Here is a 21,941-nt window from a genome sequence, read left to right as displayed (position 1 = left end):
TGTGCTTTAATTTTTCTTTTACCATAAAAAATCTATACAAATTATTTTGTAAAAAGAAAGATAACATAACCAAAGTCGGTAACACTGTTCTAAGTAATAAATTATGTGATTAAAAGTAAAATATTTTCATACAAATGCAAGTTTTGCAAAAAGTACTTAAAAACTTTTTTGTGAGTGGATTAAAAAATAATATCTTCACATGTATAAACAGCTAAAACCTATCACAGCGACAGTAACACTACAGTCAGGTTCAAAAGCTGCATGTCAAATACCCTGGACCTCAACCTTGGGAGCTAAGAACAATGGAAACGATCCTAACTTCCAAAGCCAAACTTTACATAATTTCTTACAATTCATCATAATATGCATGTAAATTTTATATAAAATAATGGTTACACTTTAAATATCAAATTATCACAGACTAAAATATTGTCACAGATTGATGTTCACAGACTGTTTCCTAAAAGACAACAAACAACACTGGAAATACAGCAATATTGATAAAATCTTCCACATTATCTGACAGCATACTGAAGCAACTAATGGTATTGATATGTTGAAAACTAATACTGTAAACTTCGAAATTAAAAAGTTCATTCTCTTTAGATTAATCACTTTGATGAATTTTATTTATTTTACAGCACAAGCTCAAGAAAGTTGATTCACTCTTGTTGGCCTCGATCACAAGGCCTTCGTATGAATTCCCAACCCATCATCCATATAATGTCTGGCAGTATGTATTATAGTGAATATGGGTTGGGAAGTCCCTGTAGCCCAGATTGTAGTGAAATGGGTCTTATTGTTGAGGGTAATCAGGATACCCACAAGGTTGGGCAGGTAACCCTACACCTTTTAATATCCATTCAGAAAATGTAACTCTCTTGTCCAAGTGAAACGAAAGTGTGTTATGAGTAAGACTAATAAGCAAGAGTTCCGTAGTTCGGGGACATTGACATAAATACTGACCTCTTCTACATAGGTACACATGTAAAGACAACAAAGAAGGTATATGTAAAAAAAATAGCAGCTAAAAATTACTGTTTCCTCTGGAAAACTTGAGGATGAGGTCCTGGAGGGGGAGTATGTAACCCAGGTAAATAGCTGTAGTTACTACCGAGCTAAACATAATTTGGATGAAAGTAATTCATACATAGATCATACAACAGAGAATGGATGCTAAATTTCACAGACAATATCACTTAACTGCAACATTTTAAAGTGTGATCACTTTTAATTACATACATGTTAATTTGTGTACAAATAGAGCAAGGTGTATATTAGCAAGAAACAAGTATTCCAAAACAACTTCAGACAAACTACAAATATGCATAGAAATATAGTATTCAAATATAGCACTAATATCAAAATTCCTTTTCTAAAACAATGGTTCCACACATATCACCCGCAAGAGCCAAAGTGTAAAATTGTTACATTACATTTAGGTGTCAAATACTCTACAAGTCAAGTCTACAGACCAATGTCAAGGTCAACAGGTCAAAAGTCTAAGTAAAACACTTCTTATTTCTTAAATTGATAAACATATTCATGTGATATCACAAAGTAAATATTCTACCAGAATTCAATCGAAAATCAACTGACTAAAGGTCACTGTAAGAATGTCAAAGGCTAAAGGTCAATTTTGTACTTCTTAATTAGTAAACACTTTTTTATGACATTATGAAACAAAAGTGGTTTGAATCAAACAAAATTAAACTGACCAAGAATGGTGATTTGGTATCTTTAACTAAAAGTTCCAAGTTTAAGAACTTTGAGATTTTTAAATATGAAGAATTAGTTGTTCAAATGTAGCCATAAAGCTAGTTAATGATAACATTGGAAGTGCCCACTGTGATATCTTATCTTCATACTAGCAGGTCAAAAACTTTATGATATAGTGCAAGAGTTGTTTTTTTCTTTAACAGGTTTTGGGGTGTCGTGTGAGTGATTCTCTCTTCTCATACTCTCAGGCGGTACAGGTGAAACATCAAACAAAGTAAACTCCGCTTGGTAGCCAAGTCTGTTAGATATGATGTAGTTCAGTCTCTTTATTTTCTCATTAGCAGTCCTCTTTTCATGCCACGTGTGTGCCATGATACGCATATGATATAGAAGCCTTGATATCAGAGATGTCTTCACTACTTTTGTCTCTTTACCAGGAGCAGGTAACTCTCTCTTTATAAACTGGTGGAACTCGTGCTTTGAAGCTAACTGTAAACAAAATACGTTGCAGTGTACAGAAGTCAATAATTACACCAAATTTTATATATATGTTTACATCAGTAAACAGGAAATACAAAAAACATATAACAAATCTTTAGTATTGTTAGTCCATAGTCAAATATGACAGATTTGATCAAAAAACTTCTTTGTTTTACTTTGATAATGTTTTAAAAAGTAAACTTTATTTATTTAGCTATGATTGTATAAACAAACTATTCATACTTCTAGTAATCACTCTTATTGGTCCTAATGGAAGTATTCGAAGTGTCTTAGTGTGACAGGATTCCAAAATATTCTATGTTTCATTCTGTACTTGTGATTGCTTTTTACAGCCAGTTCTACACTTTTTTGGTTAATGAGAAGAAGTTGTTTAAAGATTTTAACATATTTGACCCCTGTGGTATTCATTCTTTGGCTTTGTGTGCTCAGACTTGTATCATATTTGCTTTAAACATGCAATTTGTATGAAATCAATTCACAGCTTGATTGAAACTTTATGTAGCTACACTAATAAGCAACAAAATTAATGGCCAGCATCTTGATCATCAAAGGTTTTAAATAAAACCGCATATTGACCTAAGAAGCGAAAAAAAAATACCGATGGAAAGTGTGCAAACCAACCATCTGTTCCGTGAGAACGGTATTCACCTAAAAACAACATACCTTCATGAAGTTTTCAACAATGCACTGGTAACATTTCTCACGGATGTTTTCTTGTCTGGTTTCTTTATATATCTGCATGACGTTGTCCACGGTCACCTCTCCGACATCATTGCTCAGTTGTAACTTCAGCTCAGGTAGTGTCCATCGGTCACAAATTTCTAACAGACTGTCCTGAGTTGCAGCATCAACCTGAACCAAAACAAGAGGCCCATGGGCCTTAACGGTCATCTGACAAAAAGCAAGCCAAACCTAGAAAGTGGGTTGAGGTCATTCATTTGAACAAACTTGGTAGCCTCTCCTCCAAGCATCTTACAGGCCCAATATCAGCACTCATGGACTTTTGCTTGTTGAGAAGAAGTCGTTTGTATATTTTAACATATTTGACCCCTGTGACCTTGAAAGTGGGTTGAGGTCATTCATTTGAATAAACTTGGTAGCCTTTCCTCCCAGCATGCTACAGACCCAATATCGGCACTCATAGACTTTTGCTTATTGAGATGAAGTCCTTTGTATATTTTAACATATTTGACCCCTGTGACCTTGAAAGTGGGCCAAGGTCATTCATTTGAACAAACTTTGTAGGGCTCCATGCCAGCATGCTATGGGCCAAGTATTAGCCCCCTAGGCCTTCTAGTATTTGAGAAGAAGTTATTTAAAGATTTTGACATATTTGACCCCTGCGACCTTGAAAGTTGTTCAAGGTCATTCATTTAAATAAACTTGGTAGCCTTTCCTCCCAGCATGCTACAGACCCAATATCGGCACTCATAGACTTTTGCTTATTGAGATGAAGTCCTTTGTATATTTTAACATATTTGACCCCTGTGACCTTGAAAGTGGGCCAAGGTTATTCATTTGAACAAACTTTGTAGGGCTCCATGCCAGCATGCTATGGGCCAAGTATTAGCCCCCTAGGCCTTCTAGTATTTGAGAAGAAGTTATTTAAAGATTTTGACATATTTGACCCCTGCGACCTTGAAAGTTGTTCAAGGTCATTCATTTAAATAAACTTGGTAGCCTTTCCTCCCAGCATGCTACAGACCCAATATTGGCACTCATAGACTTTTGCTTATTGAGATGAAGTCCTTTGTATATTTTAACATATTTGACCCCTGTGACCTTGAAAGTGGGCCAAGGTCATTCATTTGAACAAACTTTGTAGGGCTCCATGCCAGCATGCTATGGGCCAAGTATTAGCCCCCTAGGCCTTCTAGTATTTGAGAAGAAGTTATTTAAAGATTTTGACATATTTGACCCCTGTGACCTTGAAAGTTGTTCAAGGTCATTCATTTAAACAAACTTGATAGCCCTTCATCCCAGCATGCCACAGGCACAATATCAGCAATCTGAGCCTTTTGGTTATTGAGAAGAAGTTGTTTAAAGATTTTAACATATTTGACCCCTGTGACCTTTAAAGTGGGTCAAGGTCATTCATTTGAACAAACTTGGTAGAGCTCCATGCCAGTATCCTCTGTGCCAAGTATTAGCCCCCTAGACCTTCTAGTATTTGAGAAGAAGTCGTTTGAATGAAAAGTTTACGGACGGCGCACGGCGGACGGCGCACGGCGCACAGCGGACGACGACGGACGAAGCATGATGACTATAGGTCATCGGACCCTTCGGGTCAGATGACCTAAAAAAATAAATAATAACAATTAACTACACGATACCCAAGTAACCTTACAATGTGAGCAAAAGTCTCACAAAACATTTCACATCTGATCAAAGATTGTGAAAGGAAAGTTTTTACAAAACTAAGAAAAATTAATGTAGATATATAAATATGATTTTGTCAAATATTTCACACCTAATCTATTGATAAAATTACCTATTATCATATGTATCCCTTGAATATCAAACATCATTTATTACAGAGGTTTTTCAGCTTGCTCACTTGCATTTTTTTTATATCACTCATGAACGACCAGTCATTTTGTCGCAGGGCCTCCTAGATAAACATCATAGGGGATATCCATCACATGACATTCTAATTAATTACGGTAAAGTGCCTTGCCCAAAAAACAACCAAGTCAGCGTGGACTGAGGATTTTTTTTTCAGATTTATCAGAAAAACTGCCACTGGTTAGACTATCAAACCACACACCTTCATTAGAGGTTATTAAGATGCCCATGTTCTGCTGACTGAGTTATTGCACCTTTTATAAATGCTGTATATAGTCCACTATGTCTTTGTCCACAAGTAAACCAATGCTTGTTAATAATAATAAGAATTTATCTTTGTATTTCAGTGTAAGAGAAATCTTTAAAAATGTTCTTTAACTGTCCTATGCTTAGCCAAATTCCAACATGAAGACAAAAACATATCTATCTTGTATACAGTAACTCACTGTGCACTGATCCTGGTACAGATAGGAGATAACATGAACAAAGTCCTCGACTGTAATGTCATCCAGCTTGACCATTGGCCTGTATCCCTCTAAGGCTGGTGGCTGGTCATCTTGTTTCTCAATTAACATAATCCTGAAGTACTCACTTCTCCCATAGAAAAACATCTGTGAAAAAAACGTTTTTTTTTTTAAAAAAAAGATCTGGTTGTTCAAAGTCTGTGATCTACACAAAAATTCATTTTCTAAGTAGATTTGTTCATTTGAACATGCTACAAAATATTATACTCAATTTTTTTCCAAGTCAATCTATTTCTAAAATGAACTATCTTACATTAACTTTTATGGCAAGTTTTTTTTTGTTTAATTGGAATACATTGCTGGAAATGTTCTTATTTGTGGGAGCTCCTCATTTCGGTTACTGTAAAATGTGGGTTTTTTTTGGCTATACTAAATTTTTGCAGATTAAGTCAATTTCAATATTCATGGGATTGAATTTTTGCACTACTGACATGGAGAGATATGAAATATTAAAAAACTGACTTTTTGCTTCCACATTGTCTGGCAAATTCCTTTCCCCACTGGTAAGTGAAAATTATATCTTTAAAAATTAATTTGCAATAAAATTTTCAATAAAATCAAATCAGTATGTAGACAAACATAAAATCTGTTGATATAACAAATATGTTACCTACATTGGACAAAATTTTCATTCAAACTATCTTTTGCAGTTAAACTTCAACCACGAAAATCATGAAAATTAGAACTATGCAAAAATAACATCTTTTACTGTATTTTTCAACATGGATTGAAACAACAAATTTAAAACAAATATATTACACCTTGAAAATAGAATTAATATTGTATAATGGTTTTTCCACAGGTGTCTTTATTTTTGCTGTAAAACTGCAAACTGAGTCTCCAACTAAGAAATTTTATTTGAGTAAAATGTTGAACTATATAATTTTGGTTCTTGCTTTTCAATGGCAAAAGTACCATGTAGGGTCTGACACAGTTAAAATTTGGTGTTGACACCAAATGGTGATTTATAGCAGCAAAACTCATAGTTCATTTCAAGACTATGAAAAGAGGATCAAAAAGATATACTCCCCATCACTGAATAAAAGTGTGACCATTGACCTTTAACCTTAACCAATGAACACCAAAATCAAAACTGTTGTAGACCTTGGCTGTGTAATGCTACGGTGTGAATATGAACTAACTCTGTTTAGGGGTCCATGAGATATCTTGTACACATTAGGTTATAACAGATACACGGACACACCCACAAACAAAGTGATTACTATAAGCTTCCCGGACCTATACAGGGGTTTTATTTCCTTTTTGTCTCAAGTTTTTGGTTAATAGGCAAAAATGACTAAACTTAACACCTATCCTTTAGACCAACTTCTACTTCTGTCACTGTCTATCTAACAGTATCTACAGTGTTATATAACCCTATTTTGTTTACCTTGTGGCATTCAAACTGTTGATTTCCGACACAGAAACAAATATCGGGGAAGATTGGAATATTGTTAGCTGTGTTAGCAATGTCCTTCTTGCTCGCCTCTGTAGAGGAATCCACTTTACCCCCAACCTATTAAAATAAAGTGTTATAACATTGTTATACTGCAAATGAAACCAGCATTACACTTGAACGTTCTTTGTTAAACAGAAGTTAAAGCGGTATTACAGACAAACCTTGTTATACTGACAATGAAACACATTTTAGCACCAAAACTTCAATATTCGTGATTTCAGGTGCTACAATCTTACTAATCTATTATTCATTTTCACATTCAATCCACAATTAAAGTTAAGTCAGTGTTTAAAATTGTAGATTTATTCTGCTCTGATTGGATTGTACAGATAATCTCACCAGGTGGTGTAGTTGTTGTGGTACAGCAGATGTAGCGAGCCTCCTTAAGTCATATATCAGATCCAAGCTTAACATCGGATCCTGTACACTGATCACAACCTCTGGAGGATCTTCTCCTGCTGTCAAAATAAGAAAAATCTCTTTAATCAAATCTAATTACCGATTTCAACCACACAAGAATTACTGGGCGGACAGGAGCAGTTCTAATATCTGTTGTCTGTTTACATCCATCACTGAACAATCAGGTTTAGATCTATACCTGGCCTTTTCTACAAAGTGTATAAAGTAGTGCATAATCAATGGAGTTTTAAAAAAACAAATAGAGATTTGTAAGGTGATGGAAGATTGAGTGACATTTTTAAGGCAGACTTGACAGTACTTAGTCTCAAAGACAAATTTGGCTCTAGTTATAGACAGGTGTTCTCTAAGGCTGTAGTTACGTAAAGGTGATCCTTAAGGCAGTAGTAGTTATAGATAGGTGGTCTCCAAGACAAATTTGGCTGTAGTTACTAACAGATGGTTTCTAAGGTAGATAAGACTGTAATTACAGACAAATAGTCTCCAAGACAGGTTTTACTGTAGTTATATACAGGTGATCTCTAAGGTAGATAAGGTTGTAGTTACATGAAGGTGATCCTTAAGGCTGTAGTAGTTATAGACAGGTGGTCTTCAAGACACCTTTGGCTGTGGTTATATATACAGGTGGTCTCTAAGGCAGATTTGGCTGTTGTTTTATAAACAGGTGGCCTCTAAAACAGGTTTGGTCTCTAAGGTAGATAAGGTTGTAGTTACATGAAGGCGACCCTTAAGGCAGTAGTAGTTATAAACAGGTGGTCTTCCAGACACCTTTGGCTGTGGTTATATATACAGGTGGTCTCTAAGGCAGATTTGGCTGTTGTTATATAAACAGGTGGCCTCTAAAACAGGTTTGAATGTGGTTATAGACAGGTGATAGGAAGATTTCCCTATGGGTACAGATCAATAAGTCGAAACAATGTGTGCTATGCAGCAATTCAACACCTTAGTATCATTCTTTCTTACTGGGTTCAGATTTTTTCTGTTTTAGTTCAGCTTCAATGCAGTTTGCAAGCGTTGTAAATCCAAGATAAGCAGCAAGCCTCTGAGTGTCTTCCACATCCTCTACCGGTATATCCAGTGCCCCTATAGAGCAAATGAATGTTGAAATTGTAGTTCACAAACAAATCTGAGGCCCTCTTATACATATAAAAAGGTAAATAGTTAAGTTCTGATATATTGTATTTATTCAGCAATAAGTCCATGTCTGTAATAAGCCCATTTTTAGTCTAAGTATCAAACCATTATCCTGCAAGTCTACCCCTAAATAACATGCTAGTCCCTTTGTCTTATTGCAGTGTAAATACATCCATTATAAATATTTTCATTATCAGAAAATTTGATTTTAACATTCTAATGAAAAACATATTGCCTAAACAAATCAGATATTATCAAGAAGATGAAAATAACACTAAGAAAAATACGAAAATGCAGTGAAGAAAAGATAACCCTAACTGTAACTAGTAATTGGTTACACTTATCTGTGTAAGGAGATATTGATTACATTTATCTGTGTATGGAGATACTGAATACATTTATCTGTGTAAGGAGATATTGATCAATATTTTCCTGTGTAAGGAGATACTGATTACATTTATCTGTGTAAGGAGATACTGATTATATTTATCTGTGTAAGGAGATACTGATTATATTTATCTGTGTATGGAGATACTGATTACATTTATCTGTGTATGGAGATACTGAATACATTTATCTGTGTAAGGAGATATTGATCAATATTTTCCTGTGTAAGGAGATACTGATTATATTTATCTGTGTAAGGAGATACTGATTACATTTATCTGTGTAAGGAGATACTGATTACATTTATCTGTGTAAGGAGATACTGATTACATTTATCTGTGTAAGGAGTGTAAGGAGATACTGATTATATTTATCTGTGTAAGGAGATACTGATTACATTTATCTGTGTAAGGAGATACTGATTACATTTATCTGTGTAAGGAGATACTGATTATATTTATCTGTGTAAGGAGATACTGATTACATTTATCTGTGTAAGGAGATACTGATTATATTTATCTGTGTATGGAGATACTGATTACATTTGATCTGTGTAAGGAGATACTGTGTATTATATATTTATCTGTGTAAGGAGATACTGATTACATTTATCTGTGTAAGGAGATACTGATTACATTTATCTGTGTATGGAGATACTGATTATATTTATCTGTGTATGGAGATACTGATTACATTTATCTGTGTAAGGAGATACTGATTACATTTATCTGTGTAAGGAGATATTGATTACATTTATCTGTGTATGGAGATACTGATTATATTTATCTGTATGGAGATATTGATTATATTTATCTGTGTATGGAGATACTGATTACATTTATCTGTGTAAGGAGATACTGATTACATTTATCTGTGTGAGGTTGATATTGATCAATATTTATCTGTGCAAGTAGATACATATCAATTTACCTACCAGTGTAAAGGAACTGAAGTATTGCTCGCATACTCTCAGGAGTAAACTGGAAAATGAAGAAAGTACCTTGCAGACAACCATCAAGTAACATAATACATGAAATCATTATGTAATACACTTTCAGTTCAACAACATCTAAAATGAAGATAGGACATTTTAGATATGCATTTCTTACACCAGGCAAGGAAAAGATTAACACTAACTATGGTCCAAGAATTTCATCCATATTATTCTTTAATATCAGGGCAATAATATTTGGCAGTTACTTGGCTTGAAACCAAAGTTTGCATTCAAATACTGCAATGACCTTCAAAGAAATTGCAGACAAATTCAGAGAAAATATCTTTGACCTTTGAACCTTACCACAGGGTCTGTCAGCTCTATAGTCTTGAGTTGAAATGCATCTGGAGCAGTTAGTCTTCTGTAGAAGTAATCACACCGGACACTAAGGATACATTTGTGTCCTAAGAATGTCTGGTCAGCGACCACAAGTTCAAGGTCAAAGTCTGGGGTACGTTCATACATACTATGTAGAGAGAAAAACAGCATAATTTTACAAAATGTAACCATGGAGATATATTAAACATACTCCCTATTATGCAATCAGCCCAGAGGGCAAACACTTTACCTCTGAGTGGGCTTATGACATGATACTGAAATAGTGTTTGTTGGTCATGATATATATAATCAGTTAATGAAACAAGTGGGATATTTACAAGACCTGGGCTTATTGTTGGATATATATGATAATTCTTGGTAATATTAAGCTTAGACTTCTCACATGCTACATTCTGTGTGTCAGATATAACATGTTTACCCTCCATACAATACCGTCTTTTGTTAAAGACATTACTGCATTATAAAGAAGGTGGTGATGACATGCTGGTTTGAAAACAAAAACTTCCTGTATATAAAATTGTGTAACAAAATGGTATCCTTACATTTTGTAATATCAAGATTTCGTTGATATTAAATGAAATACATGTATATAGGTGGAAATTGATTCTGAAGAAATTGCTGGAGGATAATTAAAGAATTTGCCAAAAGATAATCTTCTAATAAAATAAAGATTGACAAAATTCTTGCCTTTGTAGGAATACTGTGAGGTCAGAGACACCTGGACTGTCTTCAGGTTTCTCCGAGACATGACTTGAGGATTCAGAATGGTATGCTTTTAGAGCTTGTCTGATGTCTGTTGTCAGGGCTGACAAGAAACACCTCTGCCCCTCTATACTCTGAGCATCATACCTGGCACCTGTCAATATATAGAACTTTGAACATTAAATTAACATAAAAGGTCATAGGTCAAATTTTAAATTCATGAACAGAGGTTACAGGTCAAAGTATGCCATCAAGATTGATCCCTGCTTGTAAATTTTTGTGTTTCTCACTGGAAACTGAGATCATGGACTGTCTATGGTTATATGATGGGCCTTCCAAATGTTGTTCAGTGAGGTCATCACCCGCTCCTAAAAGAGGACACCATGAAATGAGGACCTTGGCCATTGATTGATAAACGCAAATAAACGAGTATATTAGTACATACTACCTGTAGTACACTATATCAATGTTTAGTATCATGTGAAAAAATCTTACCTGCTTTTAATAGGTATTCCACCATGTGAAGGTGTCCACACAGACTTGCCAGGTACCTACAAAATACAATACAATAACTTTTTAAACCTGGTGTGTGATTTATTAAAGAAGAAAGTTCATCTTCAGCTGATCTGATAATACCAATTAACTCTGACCACATCCATTTATGCAATACATGGTCTGGCTATGTCCTGCTGAAAAGACAAATTCTAAGGATACAATATCATGAGGATGGTTCAAGGTCCAGTACCTAATGGCTGTGAAATTATCCTGTATGACAACAAAGTGAATAACATATTGAGACACCTTCGATTAAGTAGACTAAAGACACACTGGCAGAAAGTTGAAATCATACAACCAATTTTCAATTTTCTCAATTACACTCAGTGTAGCAAAAACCTACCGGGATTACTTCATATTTGCCCATTAAAACGTTAGCTTCACCCATAATAAAATATGCACAGTTTATCTATAATATATCATAATTATAGTATACACAATACAAAATCCACATTTGAGATGGTTCTGTCCCTCCCTCTCTCAACCTCTCAAGCAGTAATAAATGATATATATATATATATACAAATGAAATGATAAATAGACACTAAAAGTATAGAAAGTCACTGTAGCTTCCAATGGGCACTTTGCAGCATCACTGATGGCATGGTATGTATATATAGTCTCTGTAACTCAGCTGTTCTCATTCCAACTCCTCTCGTCCAGTCAAATCAATTGACAATTCCTATTGGCAACACAGTACAATAAAAGATATGTATTGATCACACAGACCAACGAATGATGTATGATGGTCAAACAGACAGTTGGACCAACTGCCCACAGGCAGTTTAAGTTTAAGACTTCGTAAGTTAACTGGTTTACACTTTATCTGCACAGATCCTCAACTTGTCTTGGAATAGTTTTCAAAGATATCGCAGGAGGGTCAGTGTCTCATACCAACTTCTAGTCAGCTAATACCACGTTCATAACCCTTCAAATTCAGGGGTGAAGGAGAGTTTTACTACCGATGAAGGGAAGGTGTGAACGACACACTTACTATAGTATTGAACAAAGTATTGATACTATTGTATTGAAGTATTCAAATAATCGAGTCAAGTATACAACGACCTCTGTGATTGGTCGGGGGCGGAGTTTAGACAACCTGAATAGTTGATCTGACACCCAATTTGTTCCGGTAGGCGGAGTTATTGTACACTATCAGTTACATAACAATTACTAAGTAATCGCTGGAAACATGTCCGACGACGGCAACAGTACGCAAAATTTTCTTCGACGAAATTATGTCCGATACGAACGATATGGGAATCCTGTTTTTGTACAAGGCGATGTGGTTGTGATGGATAATTGTGGATTCCATCACCATAGACAGGGAGAGCGCATTTTAAGAAATATGTTGAAAGAATATGGCGTGTCCCTGGTTTTTCAGCCGCCTTATTCCCCGGAATACAACGTAACTGAATATGTATTCAATGTCATGAGACAGAGGCTTCGGGCAAATACCCGACTTGTGTCAGAATTTCTGGAACTTGCAGTAGTAAATGCTCTAGATATTCCGCCCAACCAACTTCAAAGTTTTTTCACATGTTGCGGATATGTATAATTTTCGATGGAAAGATCAAAAATAAAATAAAAAATATATGGGACCACAGAATTCCTTTATCTTTTAATGCAGTATGAATTATCGGCATATATCAGGAGGTCCCAGGTAATTCGTAATTCTTTGTTACATATAATAGAGCTTGGGCTTAAACCGAAATATTTTGAGCCAACCTCTCCCCCCCCCTTTCAAAAAAATAAATATATGAATAAAACTAGTACAGAATGACTATATGACTATATTCACTGTTAAGATGTTATGAATTCTCCGGTCCCAGTGATCTAACCTGTTGATATATATTTTGTATGTAAATTAGTTTAGTACTGAGTAACTTTCGTTTTCTCGTTGTACCATCGATGGAAAAGCAAGGTATCATTGGGTGTAGAACGAAAAAAATGGGACAACCCAATTAGGTCTGATCTGAAGCCACCTGTGACTTGGACTCTTCCAATTAACCTCTCGCGACAGTCGAGTGTTTGTAAAATGCCGATGTCTGCACAGTATTTTTTCACCTGGCTCCACCCACAATCGATCTAGACTTGGCTCTGCCAATCAGAGAGCTTGTTGCATAAATTTAAGGAATTCGATTGGTGAAGTACTTCAGTACAATACTATCAATACTTTGTTCAGTACTACAGTACTTGAAACGTTCACACCTTCCCTTCATCGGTAGTAAAGGGTCATCAGTTAAAAAACCTTATATTGAATTCTAATGTAAAGCCATCATGTCTGTATGTATGAACATTATTTTTGTGATTTGCAGTTTGTCAGGATAAAAAAAAATCCTGCAAACCCGTCTAATATGATCCCTGAGTATTCTGACATCTTGTCTAATCTGACTCGTGAGTATTCTGACATTCTGTCCACTATGATCCCTGAAAATTGTAACATTCTGTCATATCTGACCCTGAGTATTCTGATATTGTGTCTTATCAACTTCATTCCTCATACTTACAATGGACAATTGTCCCAGGGATCTTTAACATTGACATCTATTCCACCTTTCTTTATATATCGACTGCAACAGAGGAAAGAAATTATACTTCTTTAGTCTGCATGTATGTTAAAGGCATACAAACTATGAGTTAACATTACAAAATCTTCTCATAAAATATGAAATGTATTGAAATAGGTCAAAATATGATAAACTGTTCCAGAGAAGTAGGTTTTTGAATATCTGAAATCCCAAATTACCTTCTTTTGGATAAAACATTGGGGAACCAACATTTCACTTAATAAACATTTTTTACTTGGACCAAAGATTCTAAAATACCAAATTTGGTTTAAATTGGTAAACAATCTATTTATATAATACAAACTTGTATATCTTGGGAGAGGACCTTTAATCCATGATTCTGGGACTGGATCTACGGAAGTCAAATTATAATATAGGAATTTTTTTTGAAAATCCTACACATTCAGATTATTTTTATTTTAATCTTTTCTGTAACTACACTCACTCGACTTCAGCAATATTGCCTCGACGAACAAAACTGAAGAATTGCTGGAGATCTGATTTCCAAACATCCCTGGATTGCTGTCTCCTAATCTGTCTGAAATTCAATGAGTGAGTTGAATTATTAAAATCAGTTGGCTGGCAGTACAATGTATCATACTCACCTTTCATAACAGCAACAGGGGTTTTCCTGACTGGATGTGGAAAATATCATATAACCTCCCCTACAACAGGGGTTTTCTCTGGGAACTTTGGTTCATGAAGTTTCATTGTCAAAAAAATAATTGGATGTGCATCACGTATCTTACGTTATACTTGTTTTGAAACTTTAAGGTAGTTTTAGAAGAATGTTTCTAACTTAAACTAAAAATTCCTTGGCATTTCAGATCTATTTATCACTTTTCAGTATTGATCTTCAAAATGGGATACATGTTTTGGTTATATTACAAGGCAGTCAACAAAAACATCAAAACTTTCCAACACACTGTACTACCTTCTTGAAAGAGACTCCCTCACACACATGTAAAGAGTGATCCCCCCGACAAGCGATTCCCATGTGGTATCGTATCACCTGGTGACTCCTTCCTTCTTCAAAAGCATGCCCACAAACAAAATGTGGGCAGGTACGTATAAGTTTAGTTATAATCACTTCCTTAAAAATATATTTTGTACAGTCATAAGCTGACAGTCAGTGGAGCTGTGAATGACAGTTGCCAAGAACTAGAGATTATTATAAATGACCATTTTATCATCCCACCCCTTATCGGCCCTATGGATGTGATATCAAAATGGTCATATAATAGTCTTTTTGTCACATGTAATTTTCTTTAACTCATCCAACCCAACAATTTTTTCCTGTAAATTCTTCTAAAATTGCCTCGCCATCATTAGTTCTAGTTGGTATCAACTTGACACACATACACAACCGCTGTTACCTGTATTAAACATATGATAATGCATGATATCTAGGAACCTTAAATGACATTATTTGTTCTTTATTTAATCCAACATAATTCTTGAAACACAATCCATCTATGCCCTCCCAATCACATCTACCAAACCGAAATATGGCGGACACATATTATGTCTGTCTGGACATCTTAATTATCTGTCAGCGTTACTAGTTTCAATAACAAATGAACCATGTTCTAATATGAAAAGATGAGTCTTCATAAGCTAAATAATTTAATTCTCTACTCAAATTTCATTGAGCATATTTAAAATATAAAAATACAGGCCAAGATGAGAGAAATGTGTTTTTAGATGAAAACTTATCAAGCTAACTATATGTAGGCCTGAAGAACAGTGGATCCGCTTCCAACACACACTGTACACCTGAAATACATTTACTAGTAATACATACCTGCGAGAAGGCGAGGCCGTAGCCATGTCTTGCTTTGTTGCTCAGGACGTCAAGATATCCGCACTTATACTAACAAATAATGATGAGTCGATGCTTATTTTAACGGATGTTGCGAAATACAAACGTAGCTATCCCCTACACCAGCTAGGGGCGTGCATATGTCGTAATACACATTCTGTCATCAGCACACGACTACCCGCATCGCTCATCTCTATATCCGGTGTGGGTCACGTGAGGTAAACAAAATGTGCCACGCACCTTGCCAGAACACTGACGTTAGTCGGTTAGACGATACCCAACACCAGGAGGTGTTAAGGAGACAGAAAACTTGTCAATTGACGAATTACAAATAATAAATAAAGAATTTAATTGAACCAACCCAATTGTTTCCAAGTTCACAAAACCTGTCCATAAAGATCTCATGCGTTATGCAGACCAAGATACAGATCATCAGACCATAATGATTGCCTGTCTATAAAGACCACCTTTAATATATATGATGACCACCTGTGTCGAAAGACCATAAAACACCTGTTTTTATCAGACTCGGGTTTCCTTATTAAGGCCCCTCGCAAGTCTTCCTCCTGACCAACAGAATAGAAGTGATTATTACTTTACTACCGGTGAAGGGAAGGTGTGAACGTTTCAAGTACTGTAGTACTGAACAAAGTATTGATAGTATTGTACTGAAGTACTTCACCAATCGAATTCCTTAAATTTATGCAACAAGCTCTCTGATTGGCAGAGCCAAGTCTAGATCGATTGTGGGTGGAGCCAGGTGAAAAAATACTGTGCAGACATCGGCATTTTACAAGCACTCGACTGTCGCGAGAGGTTAATTGGAAGAGTCCAAGTCACAGGTGGCTTCAGATCAGACCTAATTGGGTTGTCCCATTTTTTTCGTTCTACACCCAATGATACCTTGCTTTTCCATCGATGGTACAACGAGAAAACGAAAGTTACTCAGTACTAAACTAATTTACGTACAAAATATATATCAACAGGTTAGATCACTGGGACCGGAGAATTCATAACATCTTAACAGTGAATATAGTCATATAGTCATTCTGTACTAGTTTTATTCATATATTTATTTTTTTGAAAGGGGGGGGGGGGGGGGGGGAGAGAGAGAGAGGTTGGCTCAAAATATTTCGGTTTAAGCCCAAGCTCTATTATATGTAACAAAGAATTACGAATTACCTGGGACCTCCTGATATATGCCGATAATTCATACTTCATTAAAAGATAAAGGAATTCTGTGGTCCCATATATTTTTTATTTTATTTTTGATCTTTCCATCGAAAATTATACATATCCGCAACATGTGAAAAAACTTTGAAGTTGGTTGGGCGGAATATCTAGAGCATTTACTACTGCAAGTTCCAGAAATTCTGACACAAGTCGGGTATTTGCCCGAAGCCTCTGTCTCATGACATTGAATACATATTCAGTTACGTTGTATTCCGGGGAATAAGGCGGCTGAAAAACCAGGGACACGCCATATTCTTTCAGCATATTTCTTAAAATGCGCTCTCCCTGTCTATGGTGATGGAATCCACAATTATCCATCACAACCACATCGCCTTGTACAAAAACAGGATTCCCCATATCGTTCGTATCGGACATAATTTCGTCGAAGAAAATTTTGCTTACTGTTGCCGTCGTCGGACATGTTTCCAGCGATTACTTAGTAATTGTTATGTAACTGATAGTGTACAATAACTCCGCCTACCGGAACAAATTGGGTGTCAGATCAACTATTCAGGTTGTCTAAACTCCGCCCCCGACCAATCACAGAGGTCGTTGTATACTTGACTCGATTATTTGAATACTTCAATACAATAGTATCAATACTTTGTTCAATACTATAGTAAGTGTGTCGTTCACACCTTCCCTTCATCGGTAGTAAATTGGAGTGACTTGTTTTGCAATTGTTATACAACAGACAGTGTTTTAAACATCCTTACTTTTCTTTGATATTGTCTATTTCTTCATCTGTTAGACTGATAACATATTTGCAGGGGTTACGATCGCTGTGTGGTTCCCCAACTGGGATGTTCTCCGATTACAAACATTCTTGTAAACAAAAGGATAGTGTATATACGTTTCATATCAGCTGCCATTTTCTCTCCTGGATGTTTACCTAAGATTTACCCGTGTTTCTTACAACCTGTCTTCATATTATTAAGATATAAAACTAGATATATAAATTTTATTTGATGTTAAATACTGAAAAATTAAGTTTGACTTCATTTAGCATTAAACATATATAAATAAATAAAATAATTTTGTATGATGATTTAGCACTACACCATAACATATTTCTACAATCATAACATGAAGTGGAAAGTACCCGTAAAAGAACTAATATTGAAATAAGTAATATATCATAGATAATATACAATATTAAAAAGCATCTGAAATAAAACTAGAGAATTGGAAATAAAAACAAATATGCCTGAAAGAAAACTAGAAAAAAAAACAAACATAGTTGGTAAATTTAATGGCATCATGAAAATTGATATAAAATGAGGCAGACTTTAATCGTTCTAACAACACTCCGCTGACCATGATATTTGCCCCATCACTGTCGCTCTCCACAGCCCTGACCCTGGTTTCACGATTGATGTAAGCAGCGTACTCGTGTTTCTTTCAAGTTAAGTAACATGCCAGTATATATATTATGCTTTGATAAACAGCTATCTGTATTTATCAATTCAATCAAATGCTTATGTATTCTAATCTTTCGACCAATCATCAAAGGGATTCTACCTGAAATTTTTGCGCACACCAGTTATGTTTATCAAATGAAGATCAATGATATTTTCTAAGCATATAGCATGTTGAAGTTTTGGAACATTTTGATATGTTGAAGGCTACATTTTACAGCCATATAAATAAAACATGAACAATAATGGCGATAGTGTTTCAACTTGGAACAGTCCTTTTTTTATATTAAATGATTTCTGTAACATATTGATAGCATTTAACACCGCAGTTCACTATTTGATACTATCTGACAGCCTTTCTCATCTATACCATCTCTTATCAGTTTATATCACAAATTCTGCCTATTTACAAAAATCTTCTTTGTAGTCACGAAAATCACAATATCATCTATATGTGTAAGTTCAACGTTCCATAGATCAATGCTTGTAAAGTGAATATTGAATTGATCGCTGACAGATTCCTTATTAATCAAAATTGTGCATCATAAATTATATTTCCTGAAACTCTACCAGTCGTTGATCCCTGCGATTTACCACTATGTACTGTTGACAGTTCGTCGACAGCTGGTTGTTACTCTTACTGAAATTATCTCAGACTTTGTTTCACGAAAAATCTTGATTTGTTTATATTTGCCTGTAAATAATACTTTCTATGAAAAGTGTGAGAATGACATATTCGTCCGCCTGGAAGAAATGGCGTGTCAGTAAAACGATATTGATATTTGTGATTTCAATTGTAGAACTGGGTGTTATAACGATTATATTAGTAATTATAGTATTACAGAAGTTTCTGCGGGTGCTCTGTGCAATATGGTAAAAACTACTGGCCTTCGAATTGTTAATGGAAGGCATAAGGATTATCCAAACAGTAGTGTTACATTCTTTAACAGTAGAGGATCTTGTCGTATAGATTACGTTTTAACGTTTAGAAATATTCTTACAGATATTGTTTACTTAGATAGTGGAGTATTTAAGTCTTTATCTGACACCCTCCGCCCCCCCCCCCCAAGACTATGAGACCCACAGCAACTTTATGTCATTTATTATAAAGTAACAGACATGAGTTAATAAATTGCTGTTTTTGTAATTATTCTTGTCAAATCAGTGTTGATGAGTGTGTTGACAAGTTTACCAATACATTGAAAGAATTGTTATAATCTCTAAGTATTGTTACATATCCTCAACGTAATTTTAAGAAAAAAAAATTGTACAGAAATCGACGATAACCCATGGTTCAATAATCTTTGTTAGTTTACAATGAATATAAGAAAGCTTTATTTGACTTTTAATTCGTGTAAGAACGAGGAAACTCACAAAGTCCTTGTTTCTATATAAAAAAAAAACACCCGTAGATATAGGAAAATGGATCTGAAGTTGACACGAGAGTACAAAACACACCAAGGTTACATGTTAAACTTGACGAGGAAAAATCATCCTAAAGAATTTTACAGAAATTACGACTGAAGAAAGAATGTTAATAGTTGTACTCTGAACGAACTTAATGTTTAATCACCATTAATCTTCGCAAAGTAAGAAATGACTTAACTGTGTATTTGTTGACTTCAGAAAAGCTTTCGATAGCATTTTACATAATAAATTATGGTTTAAATTTTCTCCAATGGTCGACTTGCAGGTCGGCTTGTTACAAGGGGAATCTTTATAATGTTTTGTTTTTATTAATGACATGGAACCAGAATTAATTGAATCTTATTGTAAGAGTTGTCACATTTTTCTACTTAATCTGTGTTTAAGAAGATATCGACGAGCTTCAAAATATTTCTGATTTTTTAAAGAGGTATTCGGATCGTTGGAATTTAACTGTGAATGAAGATAAAACTAAAATATTGATATTTAGAAAAAGCAAGAGATTGTTACCGAACGACCAGTGGAAATTTGACGGAGAAGACATAGAAGTGGTAGATTAGGTATTGAATTATAAGGGGAAAGTTGTTGTTGCACATGATATTTCTACACAAGAAAAAAATGCTTATTATCTATCAGTCTTAAGGGAAAAATATTTATCCTGAACGAAAAGATCAATTTGGCATTGTTTGATACCTGCATATCATGCATTTCTACTGGCTCTGAATAAATTGTCAATAATTTATAGTTTAATTCGGACTTGGTAATTTTCCTTATTACATACAGTGTAAAATTTGTATCATAAGGTACAGGTTGAAAGTTTTAAAGACTGATAAATGTGTATTGAAGGCGTGTTATAACGAATTATTATAGCTAAATACAAAGAAGCTCAATAGTAGGGCAAACTTCGGGTTTTTCATTTAAAGCATGGGCTCTATAAATTGGGTTTTGTTGATCTATGGTTTTGGCATAGCTGGTACCAAATGAAAGATTTTTTTATTATTATTGTATAAACAATGGATAAAGGATATATTTACTCAGGAATTCAAAAATAGTTTTGTTAATTTTTCAAAGTTATTATATATAAACTTACAGCAGACCAGTTTGCTACAAAATCCTATCTCAACAAGCCATTTACTTTAAAGATAGAAATTATTATTTCTAACTTTAGGTTGAATGCGTATACACTTTGTTGACAGGGCCTTCGTATAATCAAAGATCGTGCATGCTGTGTGACAAAAATGAAGTTGAGAACGAAACTACTCTTATACTATTATGTCCAGCTTATTCAGAAAGAAGATAATTCTGTATCAAACCACACTTTTATTGTCGACCATGTTTTCAAATTGATTCAACTATTTTCTAGCAATAAGGTAAAAACTCCGCGTAACTTTGGTAGTTATGTGAAATTAATACATGGTTGTATATTGATTGCCTTACTATTTTCATAAAGTTATGACGGTAGAAAAGTGCCGTAAATTTCTCTAATGAAAATTGTTGACTTACGGTATTTAATTAGCCCACTTCCTGTTGAGGTTGCTTGAGATTAATTTTTATGATGACGTCATAATGTTATGACGAAATGGGCTCTGTCTCATTCATGTTCTTCGTACATGTATATATTTTGATATGGTCAATGAAGTAATAACGACAGTACTGACAAGCAAATTGTCAAATTTTCGAGGCAATCTGCCCCTTTATCAAGACACAAATATCACACAAATTGCATCACACACAGGGAACATAAAACAAAGCGCTTGGTACAGAAAATGTGTAATTTTTGTAAGAGAATCTTGGAGGTTGAAAATAGTACTCCAACTTAATGATTTATCAAGAAGTTGGCAGACGTTTTGTTTATAATTTTCAAACTTCGATTTTTTTAATATTAGCACAAACTCGGATAATTGTATCCTAAGGGTTTGTTACGAAGATATGATCGATAGGGGAAGCGAATTGACTGAAAGTATAAAGAATGATTACTTAGTACAGGTTTAGGGTATTTGTGGGGAAATGGTGATAATAGCAATGACGTTTTTATACTTAATTTAATTAAATCAAGGGTAAGTAATGTTTTTTCAGTTATAATGTTTGAGTTTGAATTAGTTGTCATCCACGTGTTTTCTGTATAAATATATGTGGTAAAGTTTGTCTTAAGCAGTATTTAACAAAACCGATTTGTT

The 21,941-nt window shown here is 34.7% G+C and overlaps 1 protein-coding gene across 1 annotated transcript; it reads right to left on the bottom strand.

Moving 5' to 3' along the window:
* Positions 1-89: 89 nt before the first annotated feature.
* Positions 90-15,826, bottom strand: LOC132553794 (ankyrin repeat and BTB/POZ domain-containing protein 1-like). Its single transcript, XM_060218071.1, has 13 exons — positions 15,671-15,826; positions 14,312-14,404; positions 13,807-13,869; positions 11,237-11,292; positions 10,727-10,895; positions 10,004-10,166; positions 9,641-9,686; positions 8,149-8,268; positions 7,108-7,226; positions 6,700-6,825; positions 5,232-5,396; positions 2,884-3,072; positions 90-2,208 (listed from the first exon to the last, which is right to left on the bottom strand). Exons 1-13 carry the CDS (start codon positions 15,694-15,696, stop codon positions 1,885-1,887), a joined length of 1,659 nt encoding a protein of 552 aa, XP_060074054.1. The 5' UTR covers positions 15,697-15,826; the 3' UTR covers positions 90-1,884.
* Positions 15,827-21,941: the final 6,115 nt, after the last annotated feature.

Source organism: Ylistrum balloti, unplaced genomic scaffold, assembly GCF_031769215.1.
Source record: "Ylistrum balloti isolate Yb309-2 unplaced genomic scaffold, AGI_CSIRO_Ybal_v1 Utg370354, whole genome shotgun sequence".
Classification (NCBI taxonomy): Eukaryota; Metazoa; Mollusca; class Bivalvia; order Pectinida; family Pectinidae; genus Ylistrum; species Ylistrum balloti.
This window is presented reverse-complemented; position numbering and strand designations above follow the sequence as displayed.

Bases quoted from the DNA above. Each gene is read 5' to 3' on its own strand.
- LOC132553794 (XM_060218071.1), bottom strand. From the start codon at position 15,696: ATGGCTACGGCCTCGCCTTCTCGCAG. The intron at 14,405-15,670 runs GTATGTATTACT...ATTGAATTTCAG, and splicing joins ACGGCCTCGCCTTCTCGCAG to ACAGATTAGGAGACAGCAAT. The intron at 2,209-2,883 runs GTATGTTGTTTT...TTTTGTTTACAG, and splicing joins TTGTTGAAAACTTCATGAAG to TTAGCTTCAAAGCACGAGTT.